At 48.3% G+C, this 16,679-nt stretch overlaps 2 protein-coding genes across 2 annotated transcripts in view; one reads left to right on the top strand and one right to left on the bottom strand.

Annotated features, from left to right (window-relative positions):
• Nucleotides 1-958, top strand: part of LOC122370926 (TOG array regulator of axonemal microtubules protein 1-like) — a 49,500-nt gene extending 48,542 nt beyond the window's left edge. The window contains exon 18 of the mRNA XM_043346874.1: nucleotides 35-958. The gene's annotated coding sequence lies outside the window, so the exon portion shown is untranslated. The remainder of the gene's footprint in view (nucleotides 1-34) is intronic.
• On the bottom strand, nucleotides 948-16,085 carry LOC122370929. Its single transcript, XM_043346877.1, has 2 exons — nucleotides 15,677-16,085; nucleotides 948-1,531 (listed from the first exon to the last, which is right to left on the bottom strand). The coding sequence occupies exons 1-2, from the start codon at nucleotides 15,688-15,690 to the stop codon at nucleotides 1,171-1,173; spliced, it is 375 nt and encodes a 124-aa protein (XP_043202812.1). The 5' UTR covers nucleotides 15,691-16,085; the 3' UTR covers nucleotides 948-1,170.
• Between the last annotated feature and the right edge of the window lie 594 nt (nucleotides 16,086-16,679).

A 16,679-nucleotide genomic window follows, 5' to 3' on the forward strand; every position in this document is an offset into this window, starting at 1 on the left:
CAACTTCTTCATTCAAGTGTGTTTTTCTTTTCAGGGTTCTAAGAAGAAAACGTCTGCTCCAGGAAAACGTGGCTTTGGCAGTAAGGTTCGACTAAACCGAACAATGTAATAGCGCACTTCACAAAGATACAGCATGGACTACGGCTGGTTCAATGGACATCCACATTAATTCATCGCATACCGAACTCTTCTGCTAGTGTAGTGCTAGCCAGCGCTAGTGGCACTTGCGCTACAAGATCGGTTGGTGACAGTGATCGGAAGAATGTGAACTGACCGGAAGGTGAAGACCGTAGAAATTGAATATTATCCGTCCAGAAGTTTCGGACACTGGCTGAAGGAACAGTGGCTGTTGGTGCGGGGATTGTTGGTGCGGTAGCTGTTGACCGGGATGACTGTTGGCCGGCGATGGCTGTTGGCAGCCATTGGCTGCTGGTCGGCCATGGTTGTTGGCTGGCGGCTGGCTGACTTACATCAGCTGCAGGTGCACTGACTGTGAGTGCAGCGACTGGGGAATGGTGGGTTGAGATGGAGCGGTGGCCGGACGCGGTGGCTGGGGTTTTCAGTGATCGCATTCCACGCACATTCATGTGCTGAGGGACTGATAAACGACGCTAGTCAACAGTGCGGTGATCGGAGGGTCAGTATAGGGAGCAGCAGTGGCCAGGGCGTGGCCAGGCACGCCCTGCGCCGATAGGAACGGCAGAGCCGCGGTCGGCAATGTCTGACGCCGGGACCGGCGCCGGGTACCGCCGAGCCGCCCACAAATTGTTGAGTCTTTGTAGTGTGTTTTATGAATTAGCGTGGCGGTATGCCAGAGGAATGAGGACACAGCGCGCTCTATTTTGTGTACGTTAGCGCGGCTCGATGCTAGCTGATGTTTTGTAGGTGTGGCTCCCATACTCCACTGGATATGATCCGTCCACTTGTGCCACGAAATCAAATACAACTTTCCTCTCGAGCGGCATGTTTTCAGCACAGTCTGGTACCGCCAGCCCGACTGACTTGGGTTTGTCTGTCATGAGTCCCTCTAGCACAATATAAGGAGGCACTTAGTATTTCATCGCATACAGTGAAACAGACATAACATAATAGATATAAAGGATGCGCGTAACCTTAACACTCCAATCGAGACGAATCAAGAGTACACTTCCATAACAATTCGATGTCCGTCTACCCCTCGGCGCTCTCGAAGCCGGGGTTGACGCTGCCGTCGCGGCTGCCGCTCTCCATGGTGGAGTAGGGTCGGTGGCGCTGCAGCCACTCGGGCTGGCCGCTGCAGCCGCCGGCGCGGTACAGCCGGCCGGCGGCGACCAGCAGCAGCAGGGCGGCGGCCAGCAGCAGCGGGCCCAGCGCCGCCAGCGCCGCCGACAGGTGGTGCGGCTCGGCCGACGTCACCGACTGCTCCGAGAAGAAGCCGAAGTAGGTGAGCGTGCCGCCGGCGGCCAGCAGGGCGCTGAACACGCAGAACAGCAGGCCCAGGATGCAGCAGTTGTCAGCGTCCCCGAACCACCGCGCCCAGACCGGCGGCACGCTGCGGCCAGTACAGACATGTGTTACAAAATAAGACACTGATACAGAGACGGTGATATAAACTGCAAAACATATAAATAGACGGTATCACAAACTGTGGCATATATAAATAGACGGTGTCACAAACTGCGGCACATACAGATAAATGGTAAGTGGGACTTTAAAGTCATTTTATCTTTTACTCAGGTTGATAAGTTAATGGTATACTTTAATTAAATTAAATTAAACAAAACGAATTTTATATAATTAATTCGTTTTGTTTCATTCAATTTAATGTAAGTATACCATTAACTTATCAACCTGAGGTATCACAACCTACGGCACACATAGATAGACGGTATCACAAACTGCATCACATAAGTAAACGGTGTCACAAACAGCGGCACATGTAAATAGACGGTGTCATTATTTGCAACACAGATAAATATATGGAGCCACAATCTGCCGCACACATATCGACGGTGTCACAAATTGCGGCACATATAAATTGATAGAGTAACAATTTGCAGCACATAAATAGACGGTGACACCAACCACATCACATTTAAAAAGACGGTGTCGAAACAGCAACACATAAAGACTATGTTAACCCGCGCACCGACGGGGGGGGCGGATATCCGCCCCCCCTGAGGTTTCTCGCGAATAGCGGGAAAACCGCGGCGCGTAGCGCCGCGAACTTTGGTATGACTATAGCCTCATCAATTTTACACATGGTGTGCAAGTTTGAACCTCCTACCTTTTAAGGTCAGGTCACCAGGTCACTTTGAATGACCCAACCTCAAGTCACTTTTTTGCAACTTTGTCACCGTGCCAGAACTATAGTAGATGTCGGAGGCCTTTGAAAGTCGCAGGATATTATAAGGTCATTAGTAGCTACAATTTGTATATCTCGGAATTTTGATATCGGTGACCTAAGGTCAGGTCAATTTTGCGACCTCCTCATTATAAGTCAATGGGGGAAAAATCAACTCCCTGTTTTTACCACTAAAACGGGTCGGAATGGCCCCATTTACCATACCTACATGACTTCATATACGATCAACCTTCACTACCTTGAGGTCTGTTTTGCTGTTGGGCAGCTGTGAGGTCATGTGACGTCATTAAAGGTCACCAAAGGTTTTTGGCCAATAACTCCGTACAGGAACAAGATACAGACGCGTGGATGGTCTCATTGTGTTCAGCTCGTCAAGACGCATCGAATGATATACATGATGACCTCGAGGTCACGTGACCTGAGGTCAACCTTTGACCTTGACCTTTCGAGGTCAACATATATATCATTCGATGCGGATTGACGAGAGGATCACGATGATGCCCTTAGTTTGTTCCTATCTTGACTAATTCGAAAGTTATTTGAGAAAAACTCTCTCCATATCTAGCGCCGCCATTTTGACTTTTTCGACCCCTGTGACGTCATCTTTGACCTGACCTGAAAATGACCTTTGTAAAAATTGTAGATCTTGGCCGTGCGTATCCGATGCCGTTTACCGCTTGTCGCTATCTTGCTTCGTTCTCGAGATCTCAGGGGGGGGGGCGGTCATCCGCCCCCCCCCCCCCGTCGGTGCGAAGTTGGCGCAGACCCCCGTCGGTGCGCGGGTTAAAACTGCATTACATATAGCTAGTCGTTGTCACAATCTGCATCACATATAAATAGACGGTGTCAAAAACTGCATCATAGAGAGCATATAAAAAGAGAGCATCACAAACTGTGGTACGTATAAATAGACGGTGTCACAAACGGTGACATGGTTATACCGGGTGGCCCAGAAAAAAACGTTCCCAACTTTAAATCAATATTTCTCAGAAAGTGATAAAGATACAACATTGAAACTTCGAATAGTCAATGCAACACATATTTTGAGTAAATGGTGTGATTTTCATGGTGTTCGGTAAATTACTTTTCAAATGGTTCGTGTTTCAAGCATGCCATGTAAAAATTACTTTTTTTGCTCCGATGTTTACTTAATAATGTGAGTGAACGGGTCATTTTCACCCCGCAGCACCGCGGCCTAGAGCCATGACTTCTACTGACAGCTAGTCTCATTGATGGTTCGGGTCTCAGGATGACACATTCCCTGAGGCAACGACAATGGCTCTGTGACAGCGGCATCGGAAGAAGTTTCCAGTTTTCTAACCATCTTGTGGTTCAAATGCTTTCCTGGCTGACATTCCTGGGAAAGGGTAGCCTTTCAACCAGTTTTTTATTGTCATCTGCTGGCAATGTTGTTTTTCATAAGCTTTTCTGTGGTTTTCTGGCACAGGAACCAGTCTGCTTTAGTTTGTTTTCCTTATCCGGTCGTTTTATCGTTTGATCTACTGAAAGGAGGGTAATCATCAGTAATCCATGCACCGTGCCACTCCTCCAGCTGGAAACGTGATTTGGTGTTGAAACGAATGGCATCCATGAGCACCATTTTGGCTCAGTATTTGAATATTTGGCACATAAGTGAGACAACATTATTTAAAATAAGAACAAACGTGTTGGTTTCATTCAAGTGCTCTATTTTTTTATTTCTTTTTATAACATGGGACGTCTAACCCAATCATCACTATCGTTTGACATCGGCAAAAAAAGCAAAAACGTCTTGCTTAATTCAACTCAAGATTGCCAGCTTGAAAATGATGGTATAGTGTTATAATTTGGCATACCAATGCGCAAAGAAATGACGCAAACTTGATGAAAATTTTGGCTCGTTATTTGCACTCGAATTTGATACATAGACCTCCAAAGTTCGGAACGTTTTTTCTGGGCCACCCGGTATAAAAGGCCGGTGATAAAACAGCGGCACAATAGACAGTGTCACAAACTGCATCACATATAAATAGACGGTGACACAATCTGCATCACATATAAATAGACGGTATCACAAACAGTGATATTACTTATATACATAAAAACATCAGAAAACATAGGAACATCATGAATATTAGAGAGAGAAAATATATTAAAAATTGACCTCTCCTCGACATTTAAATTATTTGAATAACCAACTATTCTGTATTGATATTTCGGCCAACAGGCCTTCTTCAGAATGCGAAAGTGTACAGTCTGTCTTAAAAGTACCGCGCAAAGTGACGGTGAATCCATCAAGCCTGACCGATGAAGGACTGCCAAATTTGAGTCACCGAAGCAATGGACATCCTCGTCCATTCCCCACCTCAATTGGTTCGGTGACTTTCAAATTATAGCGGGCCCTTCCTCGATCAGGCTTGATGGATCCACCGTCACTTTGCGCGGTACTTTTAATTAAGACAGACTGTACACAAGTGTACGAGAATACAATAAAAACATGCATTGTATTCTTGTACACTTGTGTACACTTTCGCATTCTGAAGAAGGCCTGTTGGCCGAAATATCAATACAGTAATATTTCGCTATTCAAATAATTTGAATGTCGAGGAGAGGTCAATTTTTCATATATTTCCTCTCTTTAATGATCTTGGATCATTACAAATTACTTTCAAGTGACGGCCTTTATACCGAAACAGCAATCGGGTGAAACATTCCATTTACGATCGCACCGAAAGTGGAACAGAATGGCAACAGAAAAAGAAAGGAAGTGATTATTAGTATTTGATTAGCCACTTGGGCAGCACAAAAGTTTATTGAAAGATATAGCTCCCTTTTTTCCCACGTAGCTAGGTATAATGTGATAACTGATAGGCAATAAATCACCATCTCGCCTGGACGCTTTAAATACGGCCTCAGCCCAAGAAGCCCACTGAAACCGTGAACTATTCATGTCTCGTTAGGAATGACACGTCACTGCGTGAGGCGTGAAGATGAGGATCGATATCTCCGAGGATGGACGGTAGAGATAATGTCCAAGAGCTTGTGGACGTGCGGCTGAACATCATGTCCGTCAAGACAGCCCATATTCAGCCCAGATTCAGCCCGGATTCAGCCCAGATTCGGGACACCTCCGATCGAGCTGAAACTCGCACACAATGTAGGCCATGACATGCCCAATTCACAGTCCACGTCATTCGGTGGCACTCTCAGCCGTTTGACCTACAGAGGTCAGCAAAGGTCACGTGGCCCAAATTTGCACAGCAGATTGTGGCCCACCCAGTAGAGCTAGAGCGCTAAAAATGGCACCAATCGACTCGCCAGCATCTAATCTTACTTTCCCATTACTCATTTGACCTCTCAAGGTCATGCGATGACCTAAGGTCATTTGTGGGCTATGTCGAAAATACACTTGCACAGCAGTTTTCGAGTAGATGGATTGACCGAATTCCAAATCAAAGCACATCATCGGGTAGCCCATAGGCCGTAGTAACTTTCCTTAAAAACCGCTTTTCGATATGTGACCCCGTTTGACCTTGGCAGGTCAAAATGTGCAAATAAACGACACTCAATACGTCGCAGCCCGGATTCAGCCCAGATTCGGGACACCTCCGATCAAGCTGAAACTCGCACACAATGTAGGCCATGACATGCCCAATTCACAGTCTAAGTCATTCGGTGGCACTCCCAGCCGTTTGACCTACAGAGGTCAGCAAAGGTCACGTGGCCCAAATTTGCACAGCAGATTGTGACCCACTCAGTAGAGCTAGAGCGCTAAAAATGGCACCAATCGACTCGCCAGCATCTAATCTTACTTTCCCAACACTCATTTGACCTCTCAAGGTCATGCAATGACCTAAGGTCATTTGTGGGCTATGTCGAAAATACACTTGCACAGCAGTTTTCGAGTAGATGGATTGACCGAATTCCACATCAAAGCACATCATCGGGTAGCCCATAGGCCGTAGTAACTTTCCTTAAAAACCGCTTTTCGATATGTGACCCCGTTTGACCTTGGCAGGTCAAAATGTGCAAATAAACGACACTCAATACGTCGCAGCCCGGATTCAGCCCAGATTCGGGACACCTCCGATCAAGCTGAAACTCGCACACAATATAGGCCATGACATGCCCAATTCACAGTCCAAGTCATTCGGTGGCACTCCCAGCCGTTTGACCTACAGAGGTCAGCAAAGGTCACGTGGCCCAAATTTGCACAGCAGATTGTGGCCCACCCAGTAGAGCTAGAGCACTAAAAATGGCACCAATCGACTCGCCAGCATCTAATCTTACTTTCCCAACACTCATTTGACCTCTCAAGGTCATGCGATGACCTAAAGTCATTTGTGGGCTATGTCGAAAATACACTTGCACAGCAGTTTTCGAGTAGATGGATTGACCGAATTCCAAATCAAAGCACATCATCGGGTAGCCCATAGGCCGTAGTAACTTTCCTTAAAAACCGCTTTTCGATATGTGACCCCGTTTGACCTTGGCAGGTCAAAATGTGCAAATAAACGACACTCGTCGCAGCCGTCGTCGCACACTCGTCGCAAATAATACGTCGCAGCCCGGATTCAGCCCAGATTCGGGACACCTCCGATCAAGCTGAAACTCGCACACAATGTAGGCCATGACATGCCCAATTCACAGTCTAAGACATTCGGTGGCACTCCCAGCCGTTTGACCTACAGAGGTCAGCAAAGGTCACGTGGCCCAAATTTGCACAGCAGATTGTGGCCCACCCAGTAGAGCTAGAGCGCTAAAAATGGCACCAATCGACTCGCCAGCATCTAATCTTACTTTCCCAACACTCATTTGACCTCTCAAGGTCATGCGATGACCTAAGGTCATTTGTGGGCTATGTCGAAAATACACTTGCACAGCAGTTTTCGAGTAGATGGATTGACCGAATTCCAAATCAAAGCACATCATCGGGTAGCCCATAGGCCGTAGTAACTTTCCTTCAAAACCGCTTTTCGATATGTGACCCCGTTTGACCTTGGCAGGTCAAAATGTGCAAATAAACGACACTCAATACGTCGCAGCCCGGATTCAGCCCAGATTCGGGACACCTCCGATCAAGCTGAAACTCGCACACAATGTAGGCCATGACATGCCCAATTCACAGTCTAAGTCATTCGGTGGCACTCCCAGCCGTTTGACCTACAGAGGTCAGCAAAGGTCACGTGGCCCAAATTTGCACAGCAGATTGTGGCCCACCCAGTAGAGCTAGAGCGCTAAAAATGGCACCAATCGACTCGCCAGCATCTAATCTTACTTTCCCAACACTCATTTGACCTCTCAAGGTCATGCGATGACCTAAGGTCATTTGTGGGCTATGTCGAAAATACACTTGCACAGCAGTTTTCGAGTAGATGGATTGACCGAATTCCACATCAAAGCACATCATCGGGTAGCCCATAGGCCGTAGTAACTTTCCTTAAAAACCGCTTTTCGATATGTGACCCCGTTTGACCTTGGCAGGTCAAAATGTGCAAATAAACGACACTCAATACGTCGCAGCCCGGATTCAGCCCAGATTCGGGACACCTCCGATCAAGCTGAAACTCGCACACAATATAGGCCATGACATGCCCAATTCACAGTCCAAGTCATTCGGTGGCACTCCCAGCCGTTTGACCTACAGAGGTCAGCAAAGGTCACGTGGCCCAAATTTGCACAGCAGATTGTGGCCCACCCAGTAGAGCTAGAGCACTAAAAATGGCACCAATCGACTCGCCAGCATCTAATCTTACTTTCCCAACACTCATTTGACCTCTCAAGGTCATGCGATGACCTAAAGTCATTTGTGGGCTATGTCGAAAATACACTTGCACAGCAGTTTTCGAGTAGATGGATTGACCGAATTCCAAATCAAAGCACATCATCGGGTAGCCCATAGGCCGTAGTAACTTTCCTTAAAAACCGCTTTTCGATATGTGACCCCGTTTGACCTTGGCAGGTCAAAATGTGCAAATAAACGACACTCAATACGTCGCAGCCCGGATTCAGCCCAGATTCGGGACACCTCCGATCAAGCTGAAACTCGCACACAATGTAGGCCATGACATGCCCAATTCACAGTCTAAGACATTCGGTGGCACTCCAAGCAGTTTGACCTACAGAGGTCAGCAAAGGTCACGTGGCCCAAATTTGCACAGCAGATTGTGGCCCACCCAGTAGAGCTAGAGCGCTAAAAATGGCACCAATCGACTCGCCAGCATCTAATCTTATTTTCCCAACACTCATTTGACCTCTCAAGGTCATGCGATGACCTAAGGTCATTTGTGGGCTATGTCGAAAATACACTTGCACAGCAGTTTTCGAGTAGATGGATTGACCGATTTCCAAATCAAAGCACATCATCGGGTAGCCCATAGGCCGTAGTAACTTTCCTTAAAAACCGCTTTTCGATATGTGACCCGTCGCAGCCCGGATTCAGTCCAGATTCGGGACACCTCCGATCAAGCTGAAACTCGCACACAATGTAGGCCATGACATGCCCAATCCACAGTCCGAGTCATTCGGTGGCACTCCCAGCCGTTTGACCTACAGAGGTCAGCAAAGGTCACGTGGCCCAAATTTGCACAGCAGATTGTGGCCCACCCAGTAGAGCTAGAGGCGCTAAAAATGGCACCAATCGACTCGCCAGCATCTAATCTTACTTTCCCAACACGCATTTGACCTCTCAAGGTCATGCGATGACCTAAGGTCATTTGTGGGCTATGTCGAAAATACACTTGCACAGCAGTTTTCGAGTAGATGGATTGACCGAATTCCAAATCAAAGCACATCATCGGGTAGCCCATAGGCCGTAGTAATTTTCCTTAAAAACCGCTTTTCGATATGTGACCCCGTTTGACCTTGGCAGGTCAAAATGTGCAAATAAACGACACTCAATACGTCGCAGCCCGGATTCAGCCCAGATTCGGGACACCTCTGATCAAGCTGAAACTCGCACACAATGTAGGCCATGACATGCCCAATCCACAGTCCAAGTCATTCGGTGGCACTCCCAGCCGTTTGACCTACAGAGGTCAGCAAAGGTCACGTGGCCCAAATTTGCACAGCAGATTGTGGCCCACCCAGTAGAGCTAGAGCGCTAAAAATGGCACCAATTGGTGCCATTTTTAGCGCTCTACCTCTACTGGGTGGGCCACAATCTGCTGTGCAAATTTGGGCCACGTTACCTTTGCTGACCTCTGTAGGTCAAACGGCTGGGAGTGCCACCGAATGACTTGGACTGTGGATTGGGCATGTCATGGCCTACATTGTGTGCGAGTTTCAGCTTGATCGGAGGTGTCCCGAATCTGGGCTGAATCCGGGCTGCGACGTATTGAGTGTCGTTTATTTGCACATTTTGACCTGCCAAGGTCAAACGGGGTCACATATCGAAAAGCGGTTTTTAAGGAAAGTTACTACGGCCTATGGGCTACCCGATGATGTGCTTTGATTTGGAATTCGGTCAATCCATCTACTCGAAAACTGCTGTGCAAGTGTATTTTCGACATAGCCCACAAATGACCTTAGGTCATCGCATGACCTTGAGAGGTCAAATGAGTGTTGGGAAAGTAAGATTAGATGCTGGCGAGTCGATTGGTGCCATTTTTAGCGCTCTAGCTCTACTGGGTGGGCCACAATCTGCTGTGCAAATTTGGGCCACGTGACCTTTGCTGACCTCTGTAGGTCAAACGGCTGGGAGTGCCACCGAATGACTCGGACTGTGGATTGGGCATGTCATGGCCTACATTGTGTGCGAGTTTCAGCTTGATCGGAGGTGTCCCGAATCTGGGCTGAATCCGGGCTGCGACGTATTGAGTGTCGTTTATTTGCACATTTTGACCTGCCAAGGTCAAACGGGGTCACATTTCGAAAAGCGGTTTTTAAGGAAAGTTACTACGGCCTATGGGCTACCCGATGATGTGCTTTGATTTGGAATTCGGTCAATCCATCTACTCGAAAACTGCTGTGCAAGTGTATTTTCGACATAGCCCACAAATGACTTTAGGTCATCGCATGACCTTGAGAGGTCAAATGTGTGTTGGGAAAGTAAGATTAGAGGCTGGCGAGTCGATTGGTGCCATTTTTAGTGCTCTAGCTCTACTGGGTGGGCCACAATCTGCTGTGCAAATTTGGGCCACGTGACCTTTGCTGACCTCTGTAGGTCAAACAGCTGGGAGTGCCACCGAATGACTTGGACTGTGAATTGGGCATGTCATGGCCTATATTGTGTGCGAGTTTCAGCTTGATCGGAGGTGTCCCGAATCTGGGCTGAATCCGGGCTGCGACGTATTGAGTGTCGTTTATTTGCACATTTTGACCTGCCAAGGTCAAACGGGGTCACATATCGAAAAGCGGTTTTTAAGGAAAGTTACTACGGCCTATGGGATACCCGATGATGTGCTTTGATTTGGAATTCGGTCAATCCATCTACTCGAAAACTGCTGTGCAAGTGTATTTTCGACATAGCCCACAAATGACCTTAGGTCATCGCATGACCTTGAGAGGTCAAATGCGTGTTGGGAAAGTAAGATTAGATGCTGGCGAGTCGATTGGTGCCATTTTTAGCGCTCTAGCTCTACTGGGTGGGCCACAATCTGCTGTGCAAATTTGGGCCACGTGACCTTTGCTGACCTCTGTAGGTCAAACGGCTGGGAGTGCCACCGAATGACTTGGACTGTGGATTGGGCATGTCATGGCCTACATTGTGTGCGAGTTTCAGCTTGATCAGAGGTGTCCCGAATCTGGGCTGAATCCGGGCTGCGACGTATTGAGTGTCGTTTATTTGCACATTTTGACCTGCCAAGGTCAAACGGGGTCACATATCGAAAAGCGGTTTTTAAGGAAAGTTACTACGGCCTACGGGCTACCCGATGATGTGCTTTGATTTGGAATTCGGTCAATCCATCTACTCGAAAACTGCTGTGCAAGTGTATTTTCGACATAGCCCACAAATGACCTTAGGTCATCGCATGACCTTGAGAGGTCAAATGCGTGTTGGGAAAGTAAGATTAGATGCTGGCGAGTCGATTGGTGCCATTTTTAGCGCCTCTAGCTCTACTGGGTGGGCCACAATCTGCTGTGCAAATTTGGGCCACGTGACCTTTGCTGACCTCTGTAGGTCAAACGGCTGGGAGTGCCACCGAATGACTTGGACTGTGAATTGGGCATGTCATGGCCTACATTGTGTGCGAGTTTCAGCTTGATCGGAGGTGTCCCGAATCTGGACTGAATCCGGGCTGCGACGTATTGAGTGTCGTTTATTTGCACATTTTGACCTGCCAAGGTCAAACGGGGTCACATATCGAAAAGCAGTTTTTAAGGAAAGTTACTACGGCCTATGGGCTACCCGATGATGTGCTTTGATTTGGAATTCGGTCAATCCATCTACTCGAAAACTGCTGTGCAAGTGTATTTTCGACATAGCCCACAAATGACCTTAGGTCATCGCATGACCTTGAGAGGTCAAATGAGTGTTGGGAAAGTAAGATTAGATGCTGGCGAGTCGATTGGTGCCATTTTTAGCGCTCTAGCTCTACTGGGTGGGCCACAATCTGCTGTGCAAATTTGGGCCACGTGACCTTTGCTGACCTCTGTAGGTCAAACGGCTGGGAGTGCCACCGAATGTCTTAGACTGTGAATTGGGCATGTCATGGCCTACATTGTGTGCGAGTTTCAGCTTGATCGGAGGTGTCCCGAATCTGGGCTGAATCCGGGCTGCGACGTATTGAGTGTCGTTTATTTGCACATTTTGACCTGCCAAGGTCAAACGGGGTCACATATCGAAAAGCGGTTTTTAAGGAAAGTTACTACGGCCTATGGGCTACCCGATGATGTGCTTTGATTTGGAATTCGGTCAATCCATCTACTCGAAAACTGCTGTGCAAGTGTATTTTCGACATAGCCCACAAATGACTTTAGGTCATCGCATGACCTTGAGAGGTCAAATGAGTGTTGGGAAAGTAAGATTAGATGCTGGCGAGTCGATTGGTGCCATTTTTAGTGCTCTAGCTCTACTGGGTGGGCCACAATCTGCTGTGCAAATTTGGGCCACGTGACCTTTGCTGACCTCTGTAGGTCAAACGGCTGGGAGTGCCACCGAATGACTTGGACTGTGAATTGGGCATGTCATGGCCTACATTGTGTGCGAGTTTCAGCTTGATCGGAGGTGTCCCGAATCTGGGCTGAATCCGGGCTGAATCTGGGCTGAATATGGGCTGTCTTGACGGACATCTGAACATCGGTCGGTATTTGAGAAACTGACTGCTCAATTAGACCGTCATCTTATCGGCGCCATCAGCCACGGGCATTGGGCCGTTGGTTTTCTGACAATAGCGCGCCTGGAGGCGGCGAGGGCCGCTATGAGCCGACGGCATGCGACAGACCTGACATCGGAGACGTGGGAGAGCCAGAGAGTCAGTGGGTGTCGGACATGTGTCGGAGAGCAAATGACACGTCGTCCTCCTCTCCCGCGAGCGAAGACTTCGGGAGGTCGCTTATCGGTTAAGTTTATTCAAACTTCAGTAATTTTATGGGTTGGTTCTGACTGCTCAAATTCAATGGATTAAATTTAATTTTTATTAACTTCAACCAAAATGAAGGGAATTATCCAGAATAAATTAAAAGCACATAATTCATAGTCATACCTGACTTTATATTCATCGCGTTATATAAGAAAGGTACATACCTATCTGCTGGTATGGCGCGTCTATACCTCACCGGGGTAATGCATATTCTGGGCGGAGTAGCGGTCCGACCCAGCCAACAAAACCACACGGCGCCGACACCTCGTATTGCTCCGGCCTCAATCACCTTTCATTCATCAACATCGCAGATCGAACACACCATTCACACGTAAATATCCCTTTGTGTCGTCCTTTCAGTCAAAGGTCATCCGTAGGTCACTGTCGTTTATTGCGAATTCACTTTCATCAGCATTCCAAACCGACGTGACATTTAAAGGTGCTTATAATCAGCGCGGCGAAATGACTTGTTTTGCGATGCTTTTGCGAAGCTAGTACGGGAGCCGTGCTGTCGAGCCTTGGCCGACTGCATTGTAAGTGCTCAGGTTGCACCGTCGGCAACAGAACAATGCAACCCCAGCTCAACCGGTGGTCTTTGTTTTCCACGCCCTGTTGGAGGGGTTTACACCCACACAACTCGGCTCTGGGTTCCGCAGGAGCCATGCCAACAATATATTAAATTAAAACTTTATACGGTGCCTGTTTGTATCCAAGAAATCGCATTATGACAAAGGCAATGGCATAAGACTCGCTCGTTCAGCCATGGTAGGCAGAGAGTAAAAATTGATGTTCAACAATTGTTATTTTCGCTCATATTAAGCAAATTATAGAGGAGCCAGGGCGCACCGGAGCCGACCCATGAGGCAGACAGCTGTAAAGGTGGGGTAGCGTGACCTGACCTTTTGAAGTTCACCGACCGTCATGCAACGCGCACAAACGGCCCTCGTCTTATGCTTATTGCATATGCGACACTAGAACTAAGATGAATAGTGAATACGCATGTTTGACACTTGACAGGCATCCCACGAGTGTCGGAGACCGGAAGCGTCTGTGTCATGTGACATTCTTCTCACGCTATATTTGTTCGTGCCCGAAGTAGACACCACTTGTTACACTATGCAATGCCGCAATGGCAGCCGACTGCTATAGGTCTGAACCTGCACATTGTTCTGCAAGTATTGAATGATGCGGCTAGCAGTCATAGATGCAAGCTGCTTGTTCAGCTCCTTTAGCTGTTGGTGATCTGACTCCGATAGGTATTTTATGTGACGATTTATTTTAATTTAAAAAAGAAATGGAAAGAGGAAGAGATTTCCAACGTATTTGTGCGGGATGAAGCACGAGTGAAGCCGTTTTTTAATTAAAGTTTTAAACTAAAGAGTTAAAGATTAGTTCATTAGAGTTTGAATACGACTAGCATAATTGAAAACGGCTTCCTGCCGATGGGACCAGCGCGGGACCAGCAGACCGGTTTCACTCCACCCCGCTCCACACCCCCGTCATCGGTCATGGTCGATTTTCAGCCCATCGAATCACTGATTCGTGCGGGAGCAGCGCGATGAACCGATTCGTAATCGATCGGTTACCGCTGCGATATCGATCAGATGTTCGGTCGACTGTTTCGTGTGAAGCCGGAATGCTATTCGGGTGGGACGAGCATTGCTGTTAGGCTGCCTACGGTGCACATTTTGGACAATATTTTTCGATAGAAAAAAGAAGCCTAAAAATGTGCTCAGAATAGATCATCCAGCCGATGACTTTCAGTGTGAAACACCTGTAAGGGCGTAAGTGACACAACAGATACCCCACCGTGTGCTTGTCTCGGTAAGGAGCCCATGTAACTGACAAGAAGCCCATGAATGACAAGGACATGAAGTCGTTTAATTTTTTAGCGCGGCGCTCCCTTGCCGTCCATAGGAATATCGCTTTCACGCTGAATTGAGAGGCAACCAAAGTATTGCAAATTAACACGACCCGTTGTTTCCCATAACATATGGATTCAAATGGACATTGGTGTTGCTCATGCCTCATGGGTCCAAAACATTCCTTTTCATTTGTCATGGATATTTTACACGTTTACCTTTCAAGGTAAACGGTGTGCAAAGTCTCAACGGTTTAGCATGCAAAAATCGGTCCGCTACATTCGCACCGACATCTTTGGCTCCGCGGTATAGCTCCTTGGTCGGGTCTGAATAAGAATTTAACTCAGAATGATGTTTAAATACGACACCAATTATCCGCAGGCATAATCATTTGACTGCTGCACTGCTCCGATTATAATTGAAGCGTATTGACGGGATGGAAGTATGTCAACGTAAATACATATATAAATATCGTCGGCGTGAATTCCAAAATAAATAGATCGTCATGCCTAAATCAGATCGAAATCTTCGACGCTTGACGTGCCCTGAGATTAACATTGATTATTATCGTTACAACTTAGGTAGGTAAGATACAACTCATAAGTCATAAATAAAGCCGTCATAAAAAGGGGGAAATCTGAAGGGATTGACAGTGACCGCCACTAGGTCAGATAAAAGGAGGGGGACAAGACACAGAAAATACAGTTACTAAATGTTATCACGTTCAGACTTCAGACCTCACCGACCCGTTCTCCACAGCGGAATGGGTGACCCGACTAACAAGTTGGAAACCGGTTGGGCGGCGCAGTGATCCGCTAAGACGACCCATCCAACACACAGGCCAGAGCGGACAGCTGGACAGCCGCACTACAGAAGCGTGAAACAAAAACTGAAGGAGATAATTGACTCGGTAGGGGCACATAACTAAGGCCGACTCTTTTCTGATGAGCTACGGTGTCTGGACTTACCTGTTGGTTGTCATGGCGACGGCCGGCGCGTGGCCCCGGTCAGCAGACGCGGGCCGCTGTGACCGCTCGGCGCGGCCGTCCGCGGCTCGCTACTGCCGTCTGCCAGTCGTCACTGGCGCTCGGTAAACCTGTGCAGCGCCGTCAGAGAATACCGGCGCCATAAAATCGATACGGTAGCGGTGTAGATAGGTGCTCGGGCGAGGCCGCGGCCGCCGGCAGACGTCAGCGGGTTCCCGGGACGCCCACGCCGCGGCCGGTGGGCCACAGATGTGGGGCCGGGGTTCGGCACGATCCCGGGGTAACGTCCGGTGGTTCCAGCCGGCGGCGTGGCGGCGCCGTGATCCCGTGGCCTTGGCTGGGCTGCCGGCGGCTGGCACGGCGACGACTGCCCTCCCGGCACGTCTACCCAGGGTAATATACGTCTGCCCTCCGCCGGCCGGGGTGAGCCGGGGTCGGCCGTGCGTCATTATACCTGTATACCGCTGACCACGCGGCGAGTCATCAGCTCTTGGAAGTCGGTCGGTGCTCCTGCTATCATGCAGTCACCATAAAACCAGTCGGATGGACCATGTCAGCCCGCGCTGTGGAGGGGGGGGGGGGAGGGGAGGGAGGAGGTGACTCCCTGTTTTTAGGTGGGGGGAAGGGAGGGAGGTTCCTCTTTTTTCGAAAATGCCGCTGTCTTGGTACATACACGTCATGTGATGCATCTTTTCGCATATACATATGTTGTAAGAATTCCACTCCTGGCTCATCCAAGGTTAGTTCACCGGGTCATGTCAGGTGCAGGTCCCACTCACCTCAAGAAAAAGTACCTAAATTCTCGTCCTAGCTACACCCACTGAAAACATGTTCTAAGACTATCAGCGATTGGCTGGGTTCGGTGATATTCAGTTATAATGGTATACCTACCTACACGGGCGTAGGAACGTCATGAAAAGTGGGTGGGCCACCCTGTCAAGGGGCCTCCTTTTCCAGGGGGCCTCCTATTTTCAGGGGCCTCCAA

The sequence above is a fragment of the Amphibalanus amphitrite genome, unplaced genomic scaffold (genome assembly GCF_019059575.1).
Source record: "Amphibalanus amphitrite isolate SeventyFive unplaced genomic scaffold, NRLGWU_Aamphi_draft 001185F_arrow, whole genome shotgun sequence".
Classification (NCBI taxonomy): domain Eukaryota; kingdom Metazoa; phylum Arthropoda; class Thecostraca; order Balanomorpha; family Balanidae; genus Amphibalanus; species Amphibalanus amphitrite.